The 16,503-nt window shown below is 47.9% G+C and overlaps 1 protein-coding gene across 1 annotated transcript in view; it reads left to right on the forward strand.

Moving 5' to 3' along the window:
- Positions 1 to 16,503, forward strand: part of LOC135234641 (plexin-A1-like) — a 202,107-nt gene that overhangs the window by 115,841 nt on the left and 69,763 nt on the right. The window contains exons 5-8 of the mRNA XM_064299458.1: positions 3,651 to 3,751; positions 5,792 to 5,915; positions 6,204 to 6,357; positions 6,800 to 6,899. Coding sequence (XP_064155528.1) covers positions 3,651 to 3,751; positions 5,792 to 5,915; positions 6,204 to 6,357; positions 6,800 to 6,899 — 479 coding nt within the window. The remainder of the gene's footprint in view (positions 1 to 3,650; positions 3,752 to 5,791; positions 5,916 to 6,203; positions 6,358 to 6,799; positions 6,900 to 16,503) is intronic.

Raw genomic sequence — 16,503 nt, forward strand, 5'->3', positions numbered from 1 at the left:
GTATAGGAACAGTGTGGGCTGTTTTCCTTGATGATCTCTCTCTCTAATCAGGGCTGGTTAATCTTCAGCGCCTCCTGCTGTTGAAAGTGTGGGTCAACCTCATTTACAACGAACACAAAATTTGGTGCTCTTTTCTCTGTTGGCAGCGGGGGTTTGGGGGGGGGGGGTCAGCCTAATTGGGCTATGCAGGCATTATCAGGGCGCCCCTGTTAACTTTGGCTCCATAAACCTGCTCATCTGGAACCAGGCAACCCGTGATGTAACTTTTTAACCACGTCATTATTTGAAAACGCTACATAAAATTTTAACGAAATCGGGTCTGCGCTATTTCAGTATCTGCTCTGCCACTGACAAGTGTAAAACGCTTGAAAACAACATGTCATGTGTTGCTTCCTGCACATCTGCTTTGAGAGTGCAGTGCTACATGTTCACAGTAGATAAAAACAGTGAAAACGTACGACTTGCCTGTCGCAGTCGTTGTCTACGAGCATGTATTTGTGCTGTGTACAGACGCTGAATGAGTTGTCTTTGGATGGGAAGATATTTTCTTCAAAGCCAGTAATAAAACTTGCTAACTAGGAAATAGAATGTTGTGATGGTTCTTTGTCACTAGGGAACGCTTTGGTTATGCAATGGCCATCGCTCGACTTTCAACCTGTGGAACCGCGGGCTGGTTCACGAACAGGTTCGCTGGTTCCCCGGCCCGGTCTCCAGCGCCGGCTCCAGAACCGACGCCGTGTTGGTGGAAAAGCGCTGCGTGTGCTTTGTCCTTAGACAGTCTGTCAGAAGCGCTAATCGGCAGACCCTGGTACGATTAGCTTAGTGCTGCTGTCCAGGCTGTGGGCTCCTGAGGTGAAGTGTGGTACCTACTTTCCTGAGATTTACATTTTTTTTTCTGAAAACCGTAACGTTGGCCCTGTCCTAATGTTTACAGCCAGTCCCCAGTTGTGACAGTGTTCCTCCATGGGTGACGGGTTCTGCCGTGTCTCCTGTTCGTTCGGTAATCCGCTTTATGGTCTAGGTCGTGTCCACGGGGCAGCCAGGTCTTCCCACTGTGTAGCCGGTTAACGATTGTAAATGTTAAAATCTGAGTCAGACTGTGGCCCTGTCTCACTCCACGCCCCTGAGAGAAGAATCCAGTTCAGCTCCAATTTCTGAATTAGCACTTATTCTCTTTTCACAAATGTTATGATGTCATAGACTCTTCCCCCCCCCTACGCTGCTTTGGGTCGTAAAGAACGGTCCCTCCTGCCAAAATGAGTTGAGTGCTGTTTAAATCAGCACCGCGTGCATCATTTGCCCTTGTTTGTCTGACGGACGTACTTGTTTATGAGTGCGCGCAGGGTGCTCGAATGGCCAGGGGCACAGCGACTTGGTTAAAAGCCAGTCTGACTCATGATATTGTGTTCAGTGAGGAAGGCCAGTATCTGCGCATTACTTGTTGTAGAAAACTGTTCAAACGAATGCCTTGATAGTAGTTAGATAGAGAGTCACATCTCCACTTTTATATATGAGCATAATCAAGCCTGGGTTCAAGATGTCAGCACAGCACCCAGGACCAATTTCTTTCTCACTTGTTCTCACTGTCTCTCTCTCTCTCTCTCTCTCTCTCTCTCTCTCTCTCTTCCTCTCTTCCTCTCTTGCTCTCTCTCTCTCTTCCTCTCTCGCTCTGTCTCTCTCTTCCTCTATCGCTCTCTCTCATCCTCTCTTCCTCTCTCTCTCTCCTTCTCTTCCTCTCTCTCTCTGTCCGTCCTTCCCCAGACCGTCTGACACAGACGACGAGGCATTTCCGTATTTACCAGCACTCTTTCACGTCCCGTCCCAAATTTAAAAAGGGACTGTTGGGTGAGATAGAGGGGGCATCATTACCCTCCTGAAGGAAAAGTTCTCTCTCACCGAATTAAACCTCAGTTTTTTGTGGAGTTTTGGAGGGGTTTGATTAAGAATGGCTTATCCATCCTCGCCACTGCGTCCTGATTGGCTGGTTCCCATTCGCCCGCCCGCGCGGTGCAGTTACGGGAAGCCGGGCGTCGGCCTGTTCATTCGCCGAGCCGCTATTACACCGCTGTAGCCCCCCCCCCCCCCCCGCCCCCCACAGCGTCTGATTAACGCTCGCTCTCTCACAGCCGCGGTAAAAAGAGGAGAGCCGGGGTTTGGCTCTTCATTTGAAGCGCGCCCCTCGCCCTTCCCGCCTCCTCCTCCTCCTCCTCCGGCCGGTTAAATGGATGAGACCCCGGCTGCAGTTGAGTCGAGGCGGGATGAAAATGGCCTCTGCAATATTAATAAGAGCCATTCGTAATTCGCCCTGTATTCTCTGCGAAACCAAACTGCCCCCGCCGCCGGGACCGAGATCATCTCCTCTTTGTCATCTTATAGCTTTTTTTTTTTTTTTTTGTTCCTTTTTTCCTTTTTTTATTGTAATTGAAGGGTGTTTTTTCTCCCCCCTCCCCCCCAAAATCGCAGCCAATGCGATTCCCTTTGCCTTGACCGGCTTGCGAAAATAGGGGGACCATCAGTCTGAAAGCCCAACGCGCTTCTGAAATGGAGCTGCAATTACAGAAAGAATGACTGGCGCAAACAAAAGTGGCCAATTACGTGCAGCGAAATGATTCTGCGTTGAGACCAGCTGGTACTTCTATAGCCGCTATTGTTGACTCTCAGAGAATAATGTGAATTATTACGAATAATATGTATTTGATAGCGATAATGATGTTATTTCTAGCAGCGTACACATTTTAATTAAGGAACATTGTAATTGTAGTGGCGGTGAAGGAAAACTAAAATAAGTTTAAGTAAATAGATGATTATTCTTTTTAAATGATAACACTTCATGATTATTGTATGTATAAGCCATTATGCTGTGTCTCTGTGCAGTAGTTGTGCTGCATCACTGTCTTTAGGAATAGCGCTCAGACACACACTCTGTTTAGGAATGATGCTCGAGCACACACACACACACTGTTCAGATAACTCAACACACACTCTGTTTAGGAAAGATGCCGAGCACAACACAACACACACACATGTCTTCAGGAATAAGTCAGACACACACTCGTTTGGTGCTGAGAACACACACACACTGTCTTGTGCTCAGTGTTGAATGATGCTCGAGCACACACACACACACACACACACACACACACACTGTCTTCAGGAATAGAGCTCAGACACACACTCTGTTTAGGATGATGCGACAATCATGCCACACACACCGCACCATGCTTTAGGAATAGCGTCAGAGCTACATCGGCTGTGGACAAGTTTATGAGCTGTTCGACTGTAGCATGCTTATATGCATAATATTTAAGTGCGTCCACCAGCAGAACTCACTTTGATGTAGACATAAAGGGTTGTTGATGTTGTCGAGTAAGCAAAGCTTAATATGCCTTTTGTGAGTGGTGTGTCTTTGTGTGTGTGTGTATGTCTGTCTGTATGTGTCTGTCTGTGGGGGTGTGTGTGTGTGTGTGTGTGTGTGTGTATGTCTGTCTGTATGTGTCTATGTCTGTGTGTTGGTGTGTTTGTGTATGTGTGTGTGTGTGTATGTCTGTCTGTATGTGTCTATGTCTGTGTGTGTGTGTGTGTGTATGTCTGTCTGTATGTGTCTATGTCTGTGTGTGTGTGTGTGTGTGTGTGTGTGTGTGTGTATACAGGTGACCCGTGTGCCAGTGGAGAGCTGTGAGCAGTACACCAGCTGTGCAGAGTGCCTGGACTCCAGAGACCCCCACTGCGGCTGGTGTGTCCTCCACAACATGTGAGTCAATCTCAGGGCTCTCTCTCTCTTTCTTTCTCTCTCTCTCTCTCTCTCTCTCTCTGTCTGCTTCTCTCTCTGTCTGTCTCTCAAATTCAAATTCAAATTCAAAATGCTTTATTGGCATGAAATACACTTGTACTTATTGCCAAAGCGTACACATAGAAACAGGAACAGGAAACATGAAATACGAACAACATTGTGGAAACGACAACAATGCAATCAACAGTGTGGCAATGGCCACAACGAGTAGGCTATACAATAATAACAATAATAAAATCATAACTAATAATAATAACAACAATAATAATAATAATAATAATGTAAAAAAAAAAAAAAAGATAGAAATTAATAAATAATTAAAATAAATATATTTGTGGTGGTCAACCAGTGTCCCTCAGATTATGGCAGGCCGAGATGTACTTTGCTGCTAGTGGAGCCGTTGGCCTTTCTCCTAGCAGGATTTGCATTTTTTCCTCATTTGTTTGGGAAAGGAAGTCTTTTATAATTAGAGAAAATTTGTTGAAATAATGTGTCCTAATTTCTGAATATTTTTCACAATGTAGGAGAAAGTGTCTCTCTCTCTCTCTTTCTTTCTCTCTCTCTGTCTTCTTATCTCTCTCTGTCTCTCTCTCTCTCTCTCTCTCTGCCTCTCTCTCTCTCTCTGTCTGCTTCTCTCTCTCTGTCTCTCTCTCCCTGTCTGCTCTCTCTCTCTCTTCTCCCTCCCACCCTTCCAGAGCATCAGATGCGTGCTCACAGTAGTGATTAAAATCAGATTCTCTCAGCGGTCACCCATCATCCCCATTATCCCCCACTTAAACTGCAGTAATACGCTTCGAGTACAGAAAGTCTGCAAGCAGTGACCTCATGAAGTGGGCACGGTCAAGTTCTCTCCGCGCAGGCTCTAGCCAATCAGCTGCGAGGGCTTCGAGGAGCGTAATTATGACCAGGTGGGAATCTCAACCCCCGGTTGGCCTTTGATTGGCTGGGGGGGGGGGGGGAGCCGTTGAAACGGTCCCGGTTGCGGTTAAGTGGAAAGGGGAAACGGACGCCATTTTAACCGAGCGGAGGAAGGTCGACCGGAGGTCAGCCGGAAACGGCCGGCGCTTCACCCTCCGCCGTGACCGCGCACTTTCACCACTCAATAAACCCTGCGTTTGTAGGAGCTCGCGGAGACGCTAGTTTCGAAGCGCCGCTCGCTGTCGTATCGCAGGAGGCCCGCGTCAGCACTATTTCTGCGGCCGTTTCCTGTGTTTTTTCCCATTTGTAGATTTTAATACTTTTTTTCTTCCTCTCGCATTTTAAAAGGTTGGTTTTTTTTTCACCGAGCCGAGCTCCAGCAAACCACACCCCCCCCACCCCCCCGAGCGTGACTAAGGCTCGTCGACGCTGTTTTTTTGCCGCAGTCTCCAGGTTTATGGCAATAACGATAAATAAAAGCGGAAGAGATGTTTTTTTTTTGCTGACTGGGATAAGCGGACGGGGTAGTTAGGAGTTTTCTTTTTTTTTTTAATGTGCCAGAACCAAATATTTAGCATATTCAGCAGATTAATACCATAAAAGCCATATTTATTATTTTCATTTAAAAGCTAGCCGTACTTCCTGCCGGTTGTAACGCTGCACTCATAAGAGTTTGGTGCGGCTCCTCCTTAAGGAAGCTTTCACGGCGTGGACACTTTAAGGATGATCCACTGACAGAAATTAAATTTGGATAAGACGGTTGCGATTTTACCTTGGTGGTATAAAACTTCCATCGGTCATGCGGAATGTTGGTAACGGCCAATAGAACAACTCTGAAGGTGATTTGTGGATACTTTCTGACTGTACTTCCTCATTGCTACCCATAGGGCGCTGGAAAGTATAGCCAGACAGTGATCACCAATCACCTTCAGCGTTGTTCTTCTTTTTGTTATCAATGAGCTCTGCGGTTGGTGGAGTTCCTCCCTGTTTTCTGTATTCTACCGGTAAGGTAGATTCTCAGGACCCTGTTTTATCACCCCCTGGTTCTGGTCACTAGTCTCCCTCTCTGTCGCCCCCTGGCAGCTGTTCCCGGAAGGACCACTGCGACCGGGCGGAGGAGCCACAGCGATTCGCCTCGGACCCCCGACAGTGTGTGGAGCTCAGCATCCAGCCCAGCAACATCTCCGTCACCATGTCTGAAGTGCAGGTGTGTGTGTGTGTGTGTGTGAGGAGGGGGCTGCAGTCTGGTGTAGAAAGAGGATGCTGTGTAGTTGTTGGTCAACTGAGTGTGGAAACGAAGGGTTGCTGGCTTGAGTCCCAGATGCAGCTCTACAGTTGCACCCTTGAACAGAGTTCTTCTGAGCCGCTCCAGTGAAATGTGCAACCGTATTAGCGGATGATGCGTTCAGCGTACGCCTGCGTTACCCTTACAGCCGGCGCGTTCCGAACGCTAACGCAGCGCTAGCGTGACGTTTCCTCCCGCTCTCGCCCCCAGCTGGTGCTGCAGGCGCGTAACGTCCCCGACCTGTCGGCGGGGGTCAACTGCTCCTTCGAGGAGCGCGCGGAGAGCGAGGGGCGCGTCGAGGGCGACCAGATCTTCTGCCTGTCCCCCTCCGCCCGCGAAGTGGCCCCCATCACCCGCGGACAGGGTGAGAGACGCGCCGTTCCCCGCCCCTCTGGATTTTGGAGCCGTGTACTGTCCTGGAATGACCTCCAGTGAAATATTTGGGATATACCATTGTTTGTGGGGGGGGGGGGGGGGGCGGTCACATTATAAATAAACAGGTGCCTCTCAGATCAGTTCTGTTTATTGGAGTGGACTATTCCACTGGATTCTTCTGGGGGCCTGGTTAGGGAGCGGGGTGGGAGGGAATGGGGGCGGGTCTGGATGGAATGGCTGTACCTGATTCACTGGCTGGATTCAGGGAACATCACATGTGTTTCTTCCTGTGGATGAAGTAGAAATATTTCTGAAAAAAGCGATCTGAGAGAGCAATAACCTGAGATCAGTAGAATGGCACTGATTTGAGGTCTGTAAAATGACACTTATCTAAGATCAGTAGAATGGCACTGACCTGGGACTCCTCGCAGGTGGCCAGCGGGTGGTCAAGCTGTACCTCAAGTCCAAGGAGACGGGGAAGAAGTTTGCCAGCGTGGACTTCATCTTCTTCAACTGCAGCGTCCACCAGTCGTAAGTTAAGATCTTTACAACAATGTGCTTTTTCATCTTGCTCCTTCTTCATTGTTCTCGCTTTCTTCAGTCCTCCTCCTCCTCCTCTTCCTGTTCCACTTCCCTTCTTTCTCGCTCCCCTTGCTGGAAGACGGTGCTTTGGAAAAGCAGTGCCGGCCAGTATGGTGAGCTCACTGGTTCCACCGCCAAGCCGGGCGTGTAGAGGTCAAGGGTCAGAGCTGTTTGGGGATAGGGCTGGAGTGACATGTTTATTAGAAAATGGAGGTTCGAGTGACAAGGAAGCAAAAGCCCAGTGATGGAGGCATTGCATATGTAAATGGACACCCGTTTCCCCCTCCGCCTGCCATGACCCCCCCTCTTACTGACCTCTTCCAATTGGCCAGTGGAGCCCCCAGCCCCATATGGTGTAGTACCATTTTCACCTATTGCTGATCACTGGACCCCCCCCAGAGGATATAAAGACTCGCTGTCTGAGACACCTGACACTTCCCCCCTACATGATTCACTGCCCCCCTTCTCAAAAATCGCATCAAATGCAAGAAATCTGATATTAAATCTAATAAACCTGATATACATTTCATAGAAGTACAGTGTGTGTCATTGGTCTGAAAGCACTGCATCAGGCTTTCCCCCTGAAATTTGTTCATAAATATATGTTTGGATTGATTTTTTTTACCGCCCCTCCCCCCGCCACCCCATGAGAATCTAGGCATTAATGTTCTTGATGAGGTCAGCTTTCTAACGATACTGAAGCCAAATTAAATGGCCTTTTACACATCTGCAGACTGGGGCTGCGTCGTCTGCATGTGTCTGCGCGTGCATGCATGTTTCTGTGTGAGTACATGTGTGGGAGTGAGTGTGTGAGAGAGAGAGTAGGTCCGTATGTCATGCATGCATCCATGTGTATGTGTGTATGTATGTGTCTGTGTGTGTGAGAGAGTGAGAGACTCCACTGCATAAAATGATAAAATGAGATAAAATGTGTGAAATTCTGTCCTTAGACCAGAGACTCCATATCCTCCACTTACCCACGTGCACACACACACACACACACACGCACATACGCACACGCACACACACACACGCACACGATTCCCCCTGGTGCACACCCCTCTTTTTATACATGCCATAGATCAGTCCTGCGGTCTCTCACGGAACGAGGGGTGATTTACATGCTGTGGCCGTGCTCATATAATTAAATGCCCTACCATCCTATCAGAGAGCTCTATAATGGTGAAAATAAAATGGAAACCCATCTGCAGCTTTGATTACTGCTCGATTAAATATGTCCCTAGTAACCCCCCCGCTTTAATAGTTTATTGGAGTATGACATTATGCAGATGAATCACGAACCAGACTCGGTTGTGTCTGCATATAGGAGGAGCACCGAGTCGAGATCGTCTGCATGAGTTTGAACGCAACATCAATGCAAGACAAATGCAACATCAATGCAAGACAAACTCAACATTAATGCAAGACAAACTCAACATTAATGCAAGACAAACTCAACATCAATGCAAGACAAACTCAACATCAATGCAAGACAAACTCAACATTTAGGCAGGGCAAACGCAACATCAATGCAAGACAAACTCAACGTTAATGCAAGACAAACTCAACATCAATGCAAGACAAATGCAACATAAATGCAAGACAAACTCAACATTAATGCAAGACAAACTCAACATCAATGCAAGACAAACTCAACATCAATGCAAGACAAACTCAACATTTAGGCAGGGCAAACTCAACATTAATGCAAGACAAACTCAACATTAATGCAAGACAAACTCAACATTAATGCAAGACAAACTCAACATCAATGCAAGACAAACTCAACATTAATGCAAGACAAATGCAACATCAATGCAAGACAAACTCAACATTAATGCAAGACAAACTCAACATTAATGCAAGACAAACTCAACATTAATGCAAGGCAGACTCAACATTAATGCAAGGCAGACTCAACATTAATGAAAGGCAGACTCAACATTAATGCAAGACAAACTCAACATTAAGGCAGGGCAAACTCAACATTAATGCAAGACAAACTCAACATTAAGGCAAGGCAGACTCAACATTAAGGCAAGGCAAACTCAACATTAATGCAAGGCAGACTCAACATTAATGCAAGGCAAACTCAACATTAATTTAATGTAGGGCGAACTCAACATTAATGCAAGACAAACTCAACATTAATGCAAGACAAACTCAACATTAATGCAAGATGAATGCAACATTAATGCAAGACAAACTCAACATTAATGCAAGGCAAACTCAACATTAATTTAATGTAGGGCAAACTCAACATGAATGGGAGAAAGAGAAGGAGGGAGAGAGTAGGGTCAGAGAAAGAGAAGCAGAGAGAGAGAGTAGGGTCAGAGAAAGAGAAGGAGAGAGAGAGAGTAGGGTCAGAGAAAGAGTACAGGGAGAGAAAAAGTATCATGAAACAGCTCTGTAATAACCTGCTCTGCAGTTTGCTGTCACCATCTATATGGTAAAACAGTCTTACACCCTGCCAATCAAACGCATAGAGAAAGACAGTGCCGGAGCTCATGGGAAATGTAGTTACTCTATAAATGTATGCGTGCCTACCTTATTATAGGCCATGCCGTTCTGTTGATATCATTGACACGTAATTCTTGTAATTGTGGTAATTAATGTTCCTTTCACGATGGTCGGAATGTTTGCTTTGAGTTTAAAAGCCGTGGGTTTCGCTGTGTAATTAGCCACTGTTTGCTCTGCTTGCTTGTCACCGATGCTTAGGGAGCACTGTCCTACGGCAAGCCAAAGAGAACAGAAAGCTATCATGCTACAAATCACAATTTCTGTGAATTCAGTTTCGTTTAGTTTGCAGTCGTTGTTTAATGCGTTGTTGCCGTTATCGTTGTTGCGAGCGGTGTGCTCATGTGGCACTGTGTCATATTATAAAACGCCTTTCATGTTTTAAAGCGAAGGGGAATTGATGGAGGGATGTTGTTTTCCCCGTGCAATGTTGACTTCCTCTTTGCATAAACGGTCTCTCTCAGCGGCGTCACGCCGGCAAAGCAAATTTGAGTTTGAGTGTAGCGGCGGCGGGCCCCCGCGGAGAGGAGGAGGGAGAGCGGGGCTCGTCCTCTCGCGGCTCGGAGCGGGCCGGACCGTCGCCGACGGCGCCCGGCCGACCTCTGACCCCGACGCGCGCGCGCCCGGCGGGAAGGCATTGTTCGCCGGCCGCGGGAGGAGATAAAGAGCTCTCTCTCTCTCTCTCTCTCTATCTCTCTGGGGGCAGACGGGTGGGGGGCGGGGGACTTGGCAAAGCGAATCGGGGAATTGGTCCGCTGGCTATTTACATGCATAATAACAATATCAGAGCTTAGCATTAAAAAAAAGGAACGGGGGGGGGGGGGGTGCGGCTTAATCGAGCAAGCAGGCGGCGGGGATTGTGCTTTTAACGAAAGGAGGGAGGGAGGGAGGGAGGGGGGGTGAGAGAGAGAATAGGAACGAAAGGGCATGAAAAAAGAGAAATGACATCCATTGTGCCCAGACAGCGGGGCAGCTGGGAGGGCTCGCGTTACCGTGGCAGCAGAGACGTGGGGAACACGGCGTGAGTTTCTGTGTGAAAGGGGATAAGTGAGGATTGCTTTCGGGGAGGCGAGAGAGCCCCCCCCCCCTCACTGGGGGGCTGAGTGGGTCGGTAGGGGCCCGGGTGACCCTCGACCCGCCCGATAGACACGCCCATTCTTCAGCACCCCATGCCATTGACCCACCCCTCAATAAAGAGAGGGGTGTTGGACCCTCACACTCTTACAATGCTTGTTAAAAAATACGCCAGACACGGTGTCCAAATTAGGAGCCCAGACACTATGTCTTTTCTTTTTTCATTTTTGTTTTATTGTTCATTCAGCAAAATTCCACAGGTTCTGGAAAACAGCAGTATTTTTAATGACTCATTGCTGGGTGTTTTATGAATTGCAGCAGTTTTACAATATAAGATATTGGCATCAGTAAAAGCATTTTCAAAAGAACAGTTACTGTGGAGTCTATTTTAGTAACTATATTTAAATTGTTGTTCTCGGGGTCACTGGTCTTAAAATCCATGTTTTTATACTGTTGAAGTAAGGCAGGGGAGAGTTCTATCACTCCTGAATGCATATATGCAATAAAAAAATGTAATAAATTAAACTGTTCATAAAATTGCTGCACACCATTTATCAAGCATTTGTAAACCATAATTGTTTTGCGAATCAGTTTAATCTCAAGAGAATATGGAACTGGATCACAGCTGAGAAAGTGCCTGGGAGAGTCGGCTGAGCTGCAGACTGCCACGCATCTCACCTGAAATAGAAATGTTTCTTTTTTTTGTGAAGGAACCTTTCCAGTTTTACTGCAGACTCCCTTAACCATTCATAACCTGATCACAACGCAGAAAGCAGAAACCCCAGCATTGAAACCCCTGTGGGACCTCTGGGTGCCTAATCCTGTTCTAGTGCATGGATGGGCCCCATGGCCTGGTATCTGTTATGGCTCTGTTTTAGTGCATGGATGAACCCCATGATCTAGTATAGGTTAAGGCACTGTTCCAGTGTGTTGATGGCTAGTATCGGTTAAGGCTCTGTTCCAGTGTGTGGATGGCTAGTATCGGTTAAGGCACTGTTCCAGTGTGTTGATGGCTAGTATTGGTTAAGGCACTGTTCCAGTGTGTTGATGGCTAGTATCGGTTAAGGCTCTGTTCCAGTGTGTTGATGGCTAGTATTGGTTAAGGCACTGTTCCAGTGTGTTGAAGGCTAGTATCGGTTAAGGCTCTGTTCCAGTGTGTTGATGGCTAGTATCGGTTAAGGCACTGTTCCAGTGTGTTGATGGCTAGTATAGGTTAAGGCTCTGTTCCAGTGTGTTGATGGCTAGATGGTTAGCACTTTCCAGTGTTTGAGGCTAGTACGTAAGGCTCTGTTCCAGTGTGTGGATGGCTAGTATCGGTTAAGGCACTGTTCCAGTGTGTTGATGGCTAGTATCGGTTAAGGCACTGTTCCAGTGTGTGGATGGCTAGTATAGGTTAAGGCACTGTTCCAGTGTGTGGATGGCTAGTATCGGTTAAGGCACTGTTCCAGTGTGTTGAAGGCTAGTATCGGTTAAGGCTCTGTTCCAGTGTGTTGATGGCTAGTATTGGTTAAGGCACTGTTCCAGTGTGTTGAAGGCTAGTATTGGTTAAGGCACTGTTCCAGTGTGTTGAAGGCTAGTATTGGTTAAGGCACTGTTCCAGTGTGTTGAAGGCTAGTATTGGTTAAGGCACTGTTGCAGTGTGTCGATGGCTAGTATCGGTTAAGGCACTGTTCCAGTGTGTGTATGGGCCCTACGGTCCGTTAGAGGATGATCTGGAAATGTTTCCGAAACGCGTTTCAGGCGATCAGCGTCTGATTCTGCCCGAGTCTCTGTAACTCAGCCCTGAAACCCTTGTTCCTGTTTGGCAGGGGGGGGCGTGACTGATGAGCCACCCTCATTCCCACTTCGCTGCACTGGGTTAGGATGAGAGTTCTCTGAAAGGCTCATCACACACTTGCTGTTTGTCTTTATGCTCTTAAATCTCTCACGGTTGTCTCAGGCAGTCCTCTCCTCCTCTCCTTTTCCCTTTGTTTTTGGGTAGGGCACAGATACTCTTGTTGTTGTCTTATTGTTGCTTCCCCCATAATCTTCCCTATGCTGGACCAGCCAATCATTTTTTTTTATAAGCGCTCGTTGCCACACCCTTCACTGTCAATTTGGGAAGGCGCGGACGAGCGTGCGCTCTCCTCCAGAGCACGTGATGTCATCAGGGCGATGACTGGCGGGCTCGCACAGGAGCTGGAGGACGGCTGGCGGTTTATCTGAAGGGGCCGCCGGCATTGGGGAGGCAATCGGAGGGTCTTTGGACCCAATCAGTTGATTTTCAGAAATGGGGAATTCATCGCGTTCCTACTTTATGAAGATTGCAGGGCAATGTTCATCCCGGTGGTCAGCGCTTTTTAGGCCGTAGCGGCGGAGCGGTGATTCGCGAACCCCAAAAACGAGCGAAACTGTGGTATGACTCACCGTGTAATTTGAACCGAAATGCTCTTTTTTTTTTTTTTTTCTGTGGAGAGCCACGTCGTTTGATTGGTTCATATGGGCCAGTAATTGGCTGCGTGTTGTAGCTCCGCCTGTTATGGGGATATCCCACCTGGTGAGGGACACATCTGGTGCTGCCTTCAGATTCGCCCAAATGAAGGCACCTTAGCAGGCATCATTTTTTTGCGAACTATCGAAGGAGACGCACCTCGATGCCCTGCTGCCTGAGAAGCCCGCATTTTAGCCATTTGAGACACTTACCCCCGTCTGCAGAAGACCGACCGCTTGGCCGCGGGTCTCCTCCTTATGATGTCATCAGTCGGCGCCCCGTGGTCTCCCTTTCCAGATTGATTATCGGATATTGTAGATGAGTTGATAGTCTCCCGTATTCCTGCCATCTCTTGTCTCTGTCCGTGTGCGCAGGCTTGCTCATTGGCTGGGCCCCCGTCCCTGGGGGGGGGACGCGGTTGGCGGTTCGACCCCTGGAGGTGTGGCGGCTCGCCTGTGGAATCGAGAAGCGGCAGTCGCTGTATCGCAGACGCGTCTCTCTCCGCAGCTGGTCTCCCCCCCGCGGCGCTCGACGCCTGGAGCCAGCGAGCAGATAATATCCTCTTAATTCGCGCCCGCCCCCCCCCCTGCCTGGGATCCGTCACCTGCGTCGGCCCCCGGGGGCCAGCAATTCCAGGCGTCAGCCAAAGATCTGGCTTCCTCCAGACTCATAAAAGTTAATTAATCAGTTAATTGGGTCACGTGCTTAATTAAGCCGCCTCTTCTGGGCCCTCGGGGGGGAGGGGGGGGGGGGGGGGGCTGGGCCGCGCTCAAATGTTTTCCCAAATCATCCCTAAATTAATTAATTGAACAAATCGGTTGCTTAATTGATCCAAACGAGTGCGCTTGCCAGTCCTCGTTCGGGCCCCGAGCGAGCGGCGTTCAGAGGACGGGAGAGAGAGAGGAGAGAGAGGAGAGAGAGAGAGAGAGGAGAGAGAGGAGAGAGAGAGAGGTCACCTCCGTCCTTCAGTCCTACCCCAGTTAGAGCGGTGGATCTTGGCTTCTTGTTTGCATCTCATTTTCCGGTTTGTACCCACCTCTCCAGTCTGAGTCTTGGCTCCCCTCCCACCCCATCGCCCTTCTTTTTTTTTGTTCTTTTTTTCTCGTTGTATCTCTTTTAATACTTTGTAACCTTTTTATGTTCTTACTTTATCTGTTCTTTTAATTCATTACGAAGCACTTTGTGTTGCTCTAGCGTGTATGAAATGTGCTGTATAAATGAAGGATGATTGATTGATTTAACGGGGCTGCTCTGTACTACAGCACATCTGGCAGGGTTCTGAGTTCTTAGCCGGAGCTGAAATACTGTTACTGATAAAAACAGCGGGATTGGCTCGTGTTCGCTTCCATTGGAAGTCTCGCAGACAGCAGTGTTTAATGAATGTAACGGGTGTAGGTTTTTCTGGGGTGTTTCTCAGTACTTCTCAGCTGTGTTTGTGCGCACATTTAAAATTTAAATTGTTTTTGAGAGTCTGGGTGTGCTGTGTTGGGGGAGCAGCCGGTGGTGGTGCGGGGGGGGGGGGGCTGAGATTAACTCAGATGTTCTCCTCCTGTCGCACGTGCTGGGAGACCACGGCAGGAAAGCTCTCGGGTTCGAGAGCGACAGAGCGACAGAGCACGGTGGAGATAATCCAGCTACAGGGACCTGGAGGGTTTCTGTTCTCCCCACGCCCCACCCCACGCACCCCCCCCCCCTCCTCACTCCCTATCACTCACCGCCATCCCCACCCCAACCCCTGGGAATTAATCTACCTGCATTTGATCTTTCTCTTCAGTTCAATTCAGTGTGCTTTATTGAAAGATATTATCAACATACTAGAACCTTTTAACCAATGAACATGCAATGCGAGCGATGGAATTATAATACTGATGACTATGCCCGTAAAGTAATGAATATAATAAAGATGTGTGTGTGTGTGTATGTGGAGTCTGTGTGCGTGTGCATGTGTGTGTCTGTGGAACTGTGTGTTTGTGTGTGTGTGTGTGCGTGTGCATGTGCGCGCACGAATGTGTGCATGTGTGTATCAGTGTGTTCCATAAGCGCTGGCTATCGGCTGGATAACCGAACATTATAACATTTCCAGCCGGCTATTCTTTTGATGCTATTTTTGGTGAGCTGCTTGTCCTGACTCAGATTGCCCAGGGCTTGTCACTGGCCACAGCAGAGTACCGGTATGCTGCAAGATTTTTCTTTGTTCCGGTTCTTCTAGCTACTGAGTTTACTACATCAGATTAATGGCAATTGCAGACACTGTGGCCTGCAGGACCTGGAGTTGAGTAGCACTGATATTTCCCGTAAGTGGGCCAAAGTGAATAGGGCTGCTTTCAATGAAAGGTTGAAAAGTAGATCTAGCTAGCTTTCTCTTTTTATTGCAATTAAATTGCTCTAATTATTGCACAGAACATGACTTTAAAAGGTTTGTTAGATATTTGTATTTAGGTCCAATTCTCATTAAATCTGTCAAAATAAAATAATGAATGACAGCTCCTTCTACAGACCGAATTATTGTTATTTTTGTGAAGCATATTGGCCTGTGCGACAAAAATTTGTTTTGATCCGAATGCCTAAACATTATTTGTGTCTAAATTCATTCTGCCAACCCTGCTATTTAATTCCGCTTTTGTTACAGGCGTCACAACATACATTCATTGTGTCACTGTGAGTTGGCATGTTATGACAAAGATAGTTTTATAAGAACGCGAGTTGGTGCGAGTTAAGAGTTTCTGGGAGTTCCTGTGTTTCAGCGACGCAGCGTTCTGGGGGCTAGCGCGACCGCCGGGCTTTTCATGCTTCATCATCGCGAGCTGCTTCGTCATTGCGAGCTGCTTCGTCATTGCCGATCGCACACCGACGCGCGGTGTCGTTTCAGAGCGCGTCCGTCTGTCTGCTCCGCCTCGCCAAACGAAACGTTAGCCGGGCGCTCGCGTCCGCGCTTGCTTCGTACGCTCGTCACGTCAGTCACTCTGGGCCGCGGTGGAGCGCGGAGGCGCATTCATGAAGTCTGACGGGTCTAATTGTTTTGTGCTTATTTCTGGTGAACGTATTCGGCGTACGCTACAACAGGATAATGGGAAACAAAATGGAGACGGGCCTCGACAGTCATTTCTCAGCAAAGCTATTGCCGTTGATGTCAGGGAACATTAGCCATGTGTACGCACTCCTGATACTGTGGGTGGGGGGCCCAGACATTCTGATACGGCGTGAAGTAGATTCTTCTCTCCCGGAGTTATCACAGTTTTTTTACTTAGCAGTTTATTTTCATATATTTCATGCTGTATTCGGATGACAAAGAAAGTTTGCTTGACTGATATGACTATATATTGGTATTTTTTGTTTCATCATTCATTTCTAAATACTCCTGACTAGAATTTAGTTCATTTATAATGTTTACATTTGTATTGAACCCGCCCCTCCCCGCCCAACCCTAGTCTGCTGCTGGCTATAACCCAGCTGGACATAGCATACGCTCGTGGAACACCCTGGAGTATATAT

The sequence above is a fragment of the Anguilla rostrata genome, chromosome 11 (assembly GCF_018555375.3).
Source record: "Anguilla rostrata isolate EN2019 chromosome 11, ASM1855537v3, whole genome shotgun sequence".
Taxonomy (NCBI): Eukaryota; Metazoa; Chordata; class Actinopteri; order Anguilliformes; family Anguillidae; genus Anguilla; species Anguilla rostrata.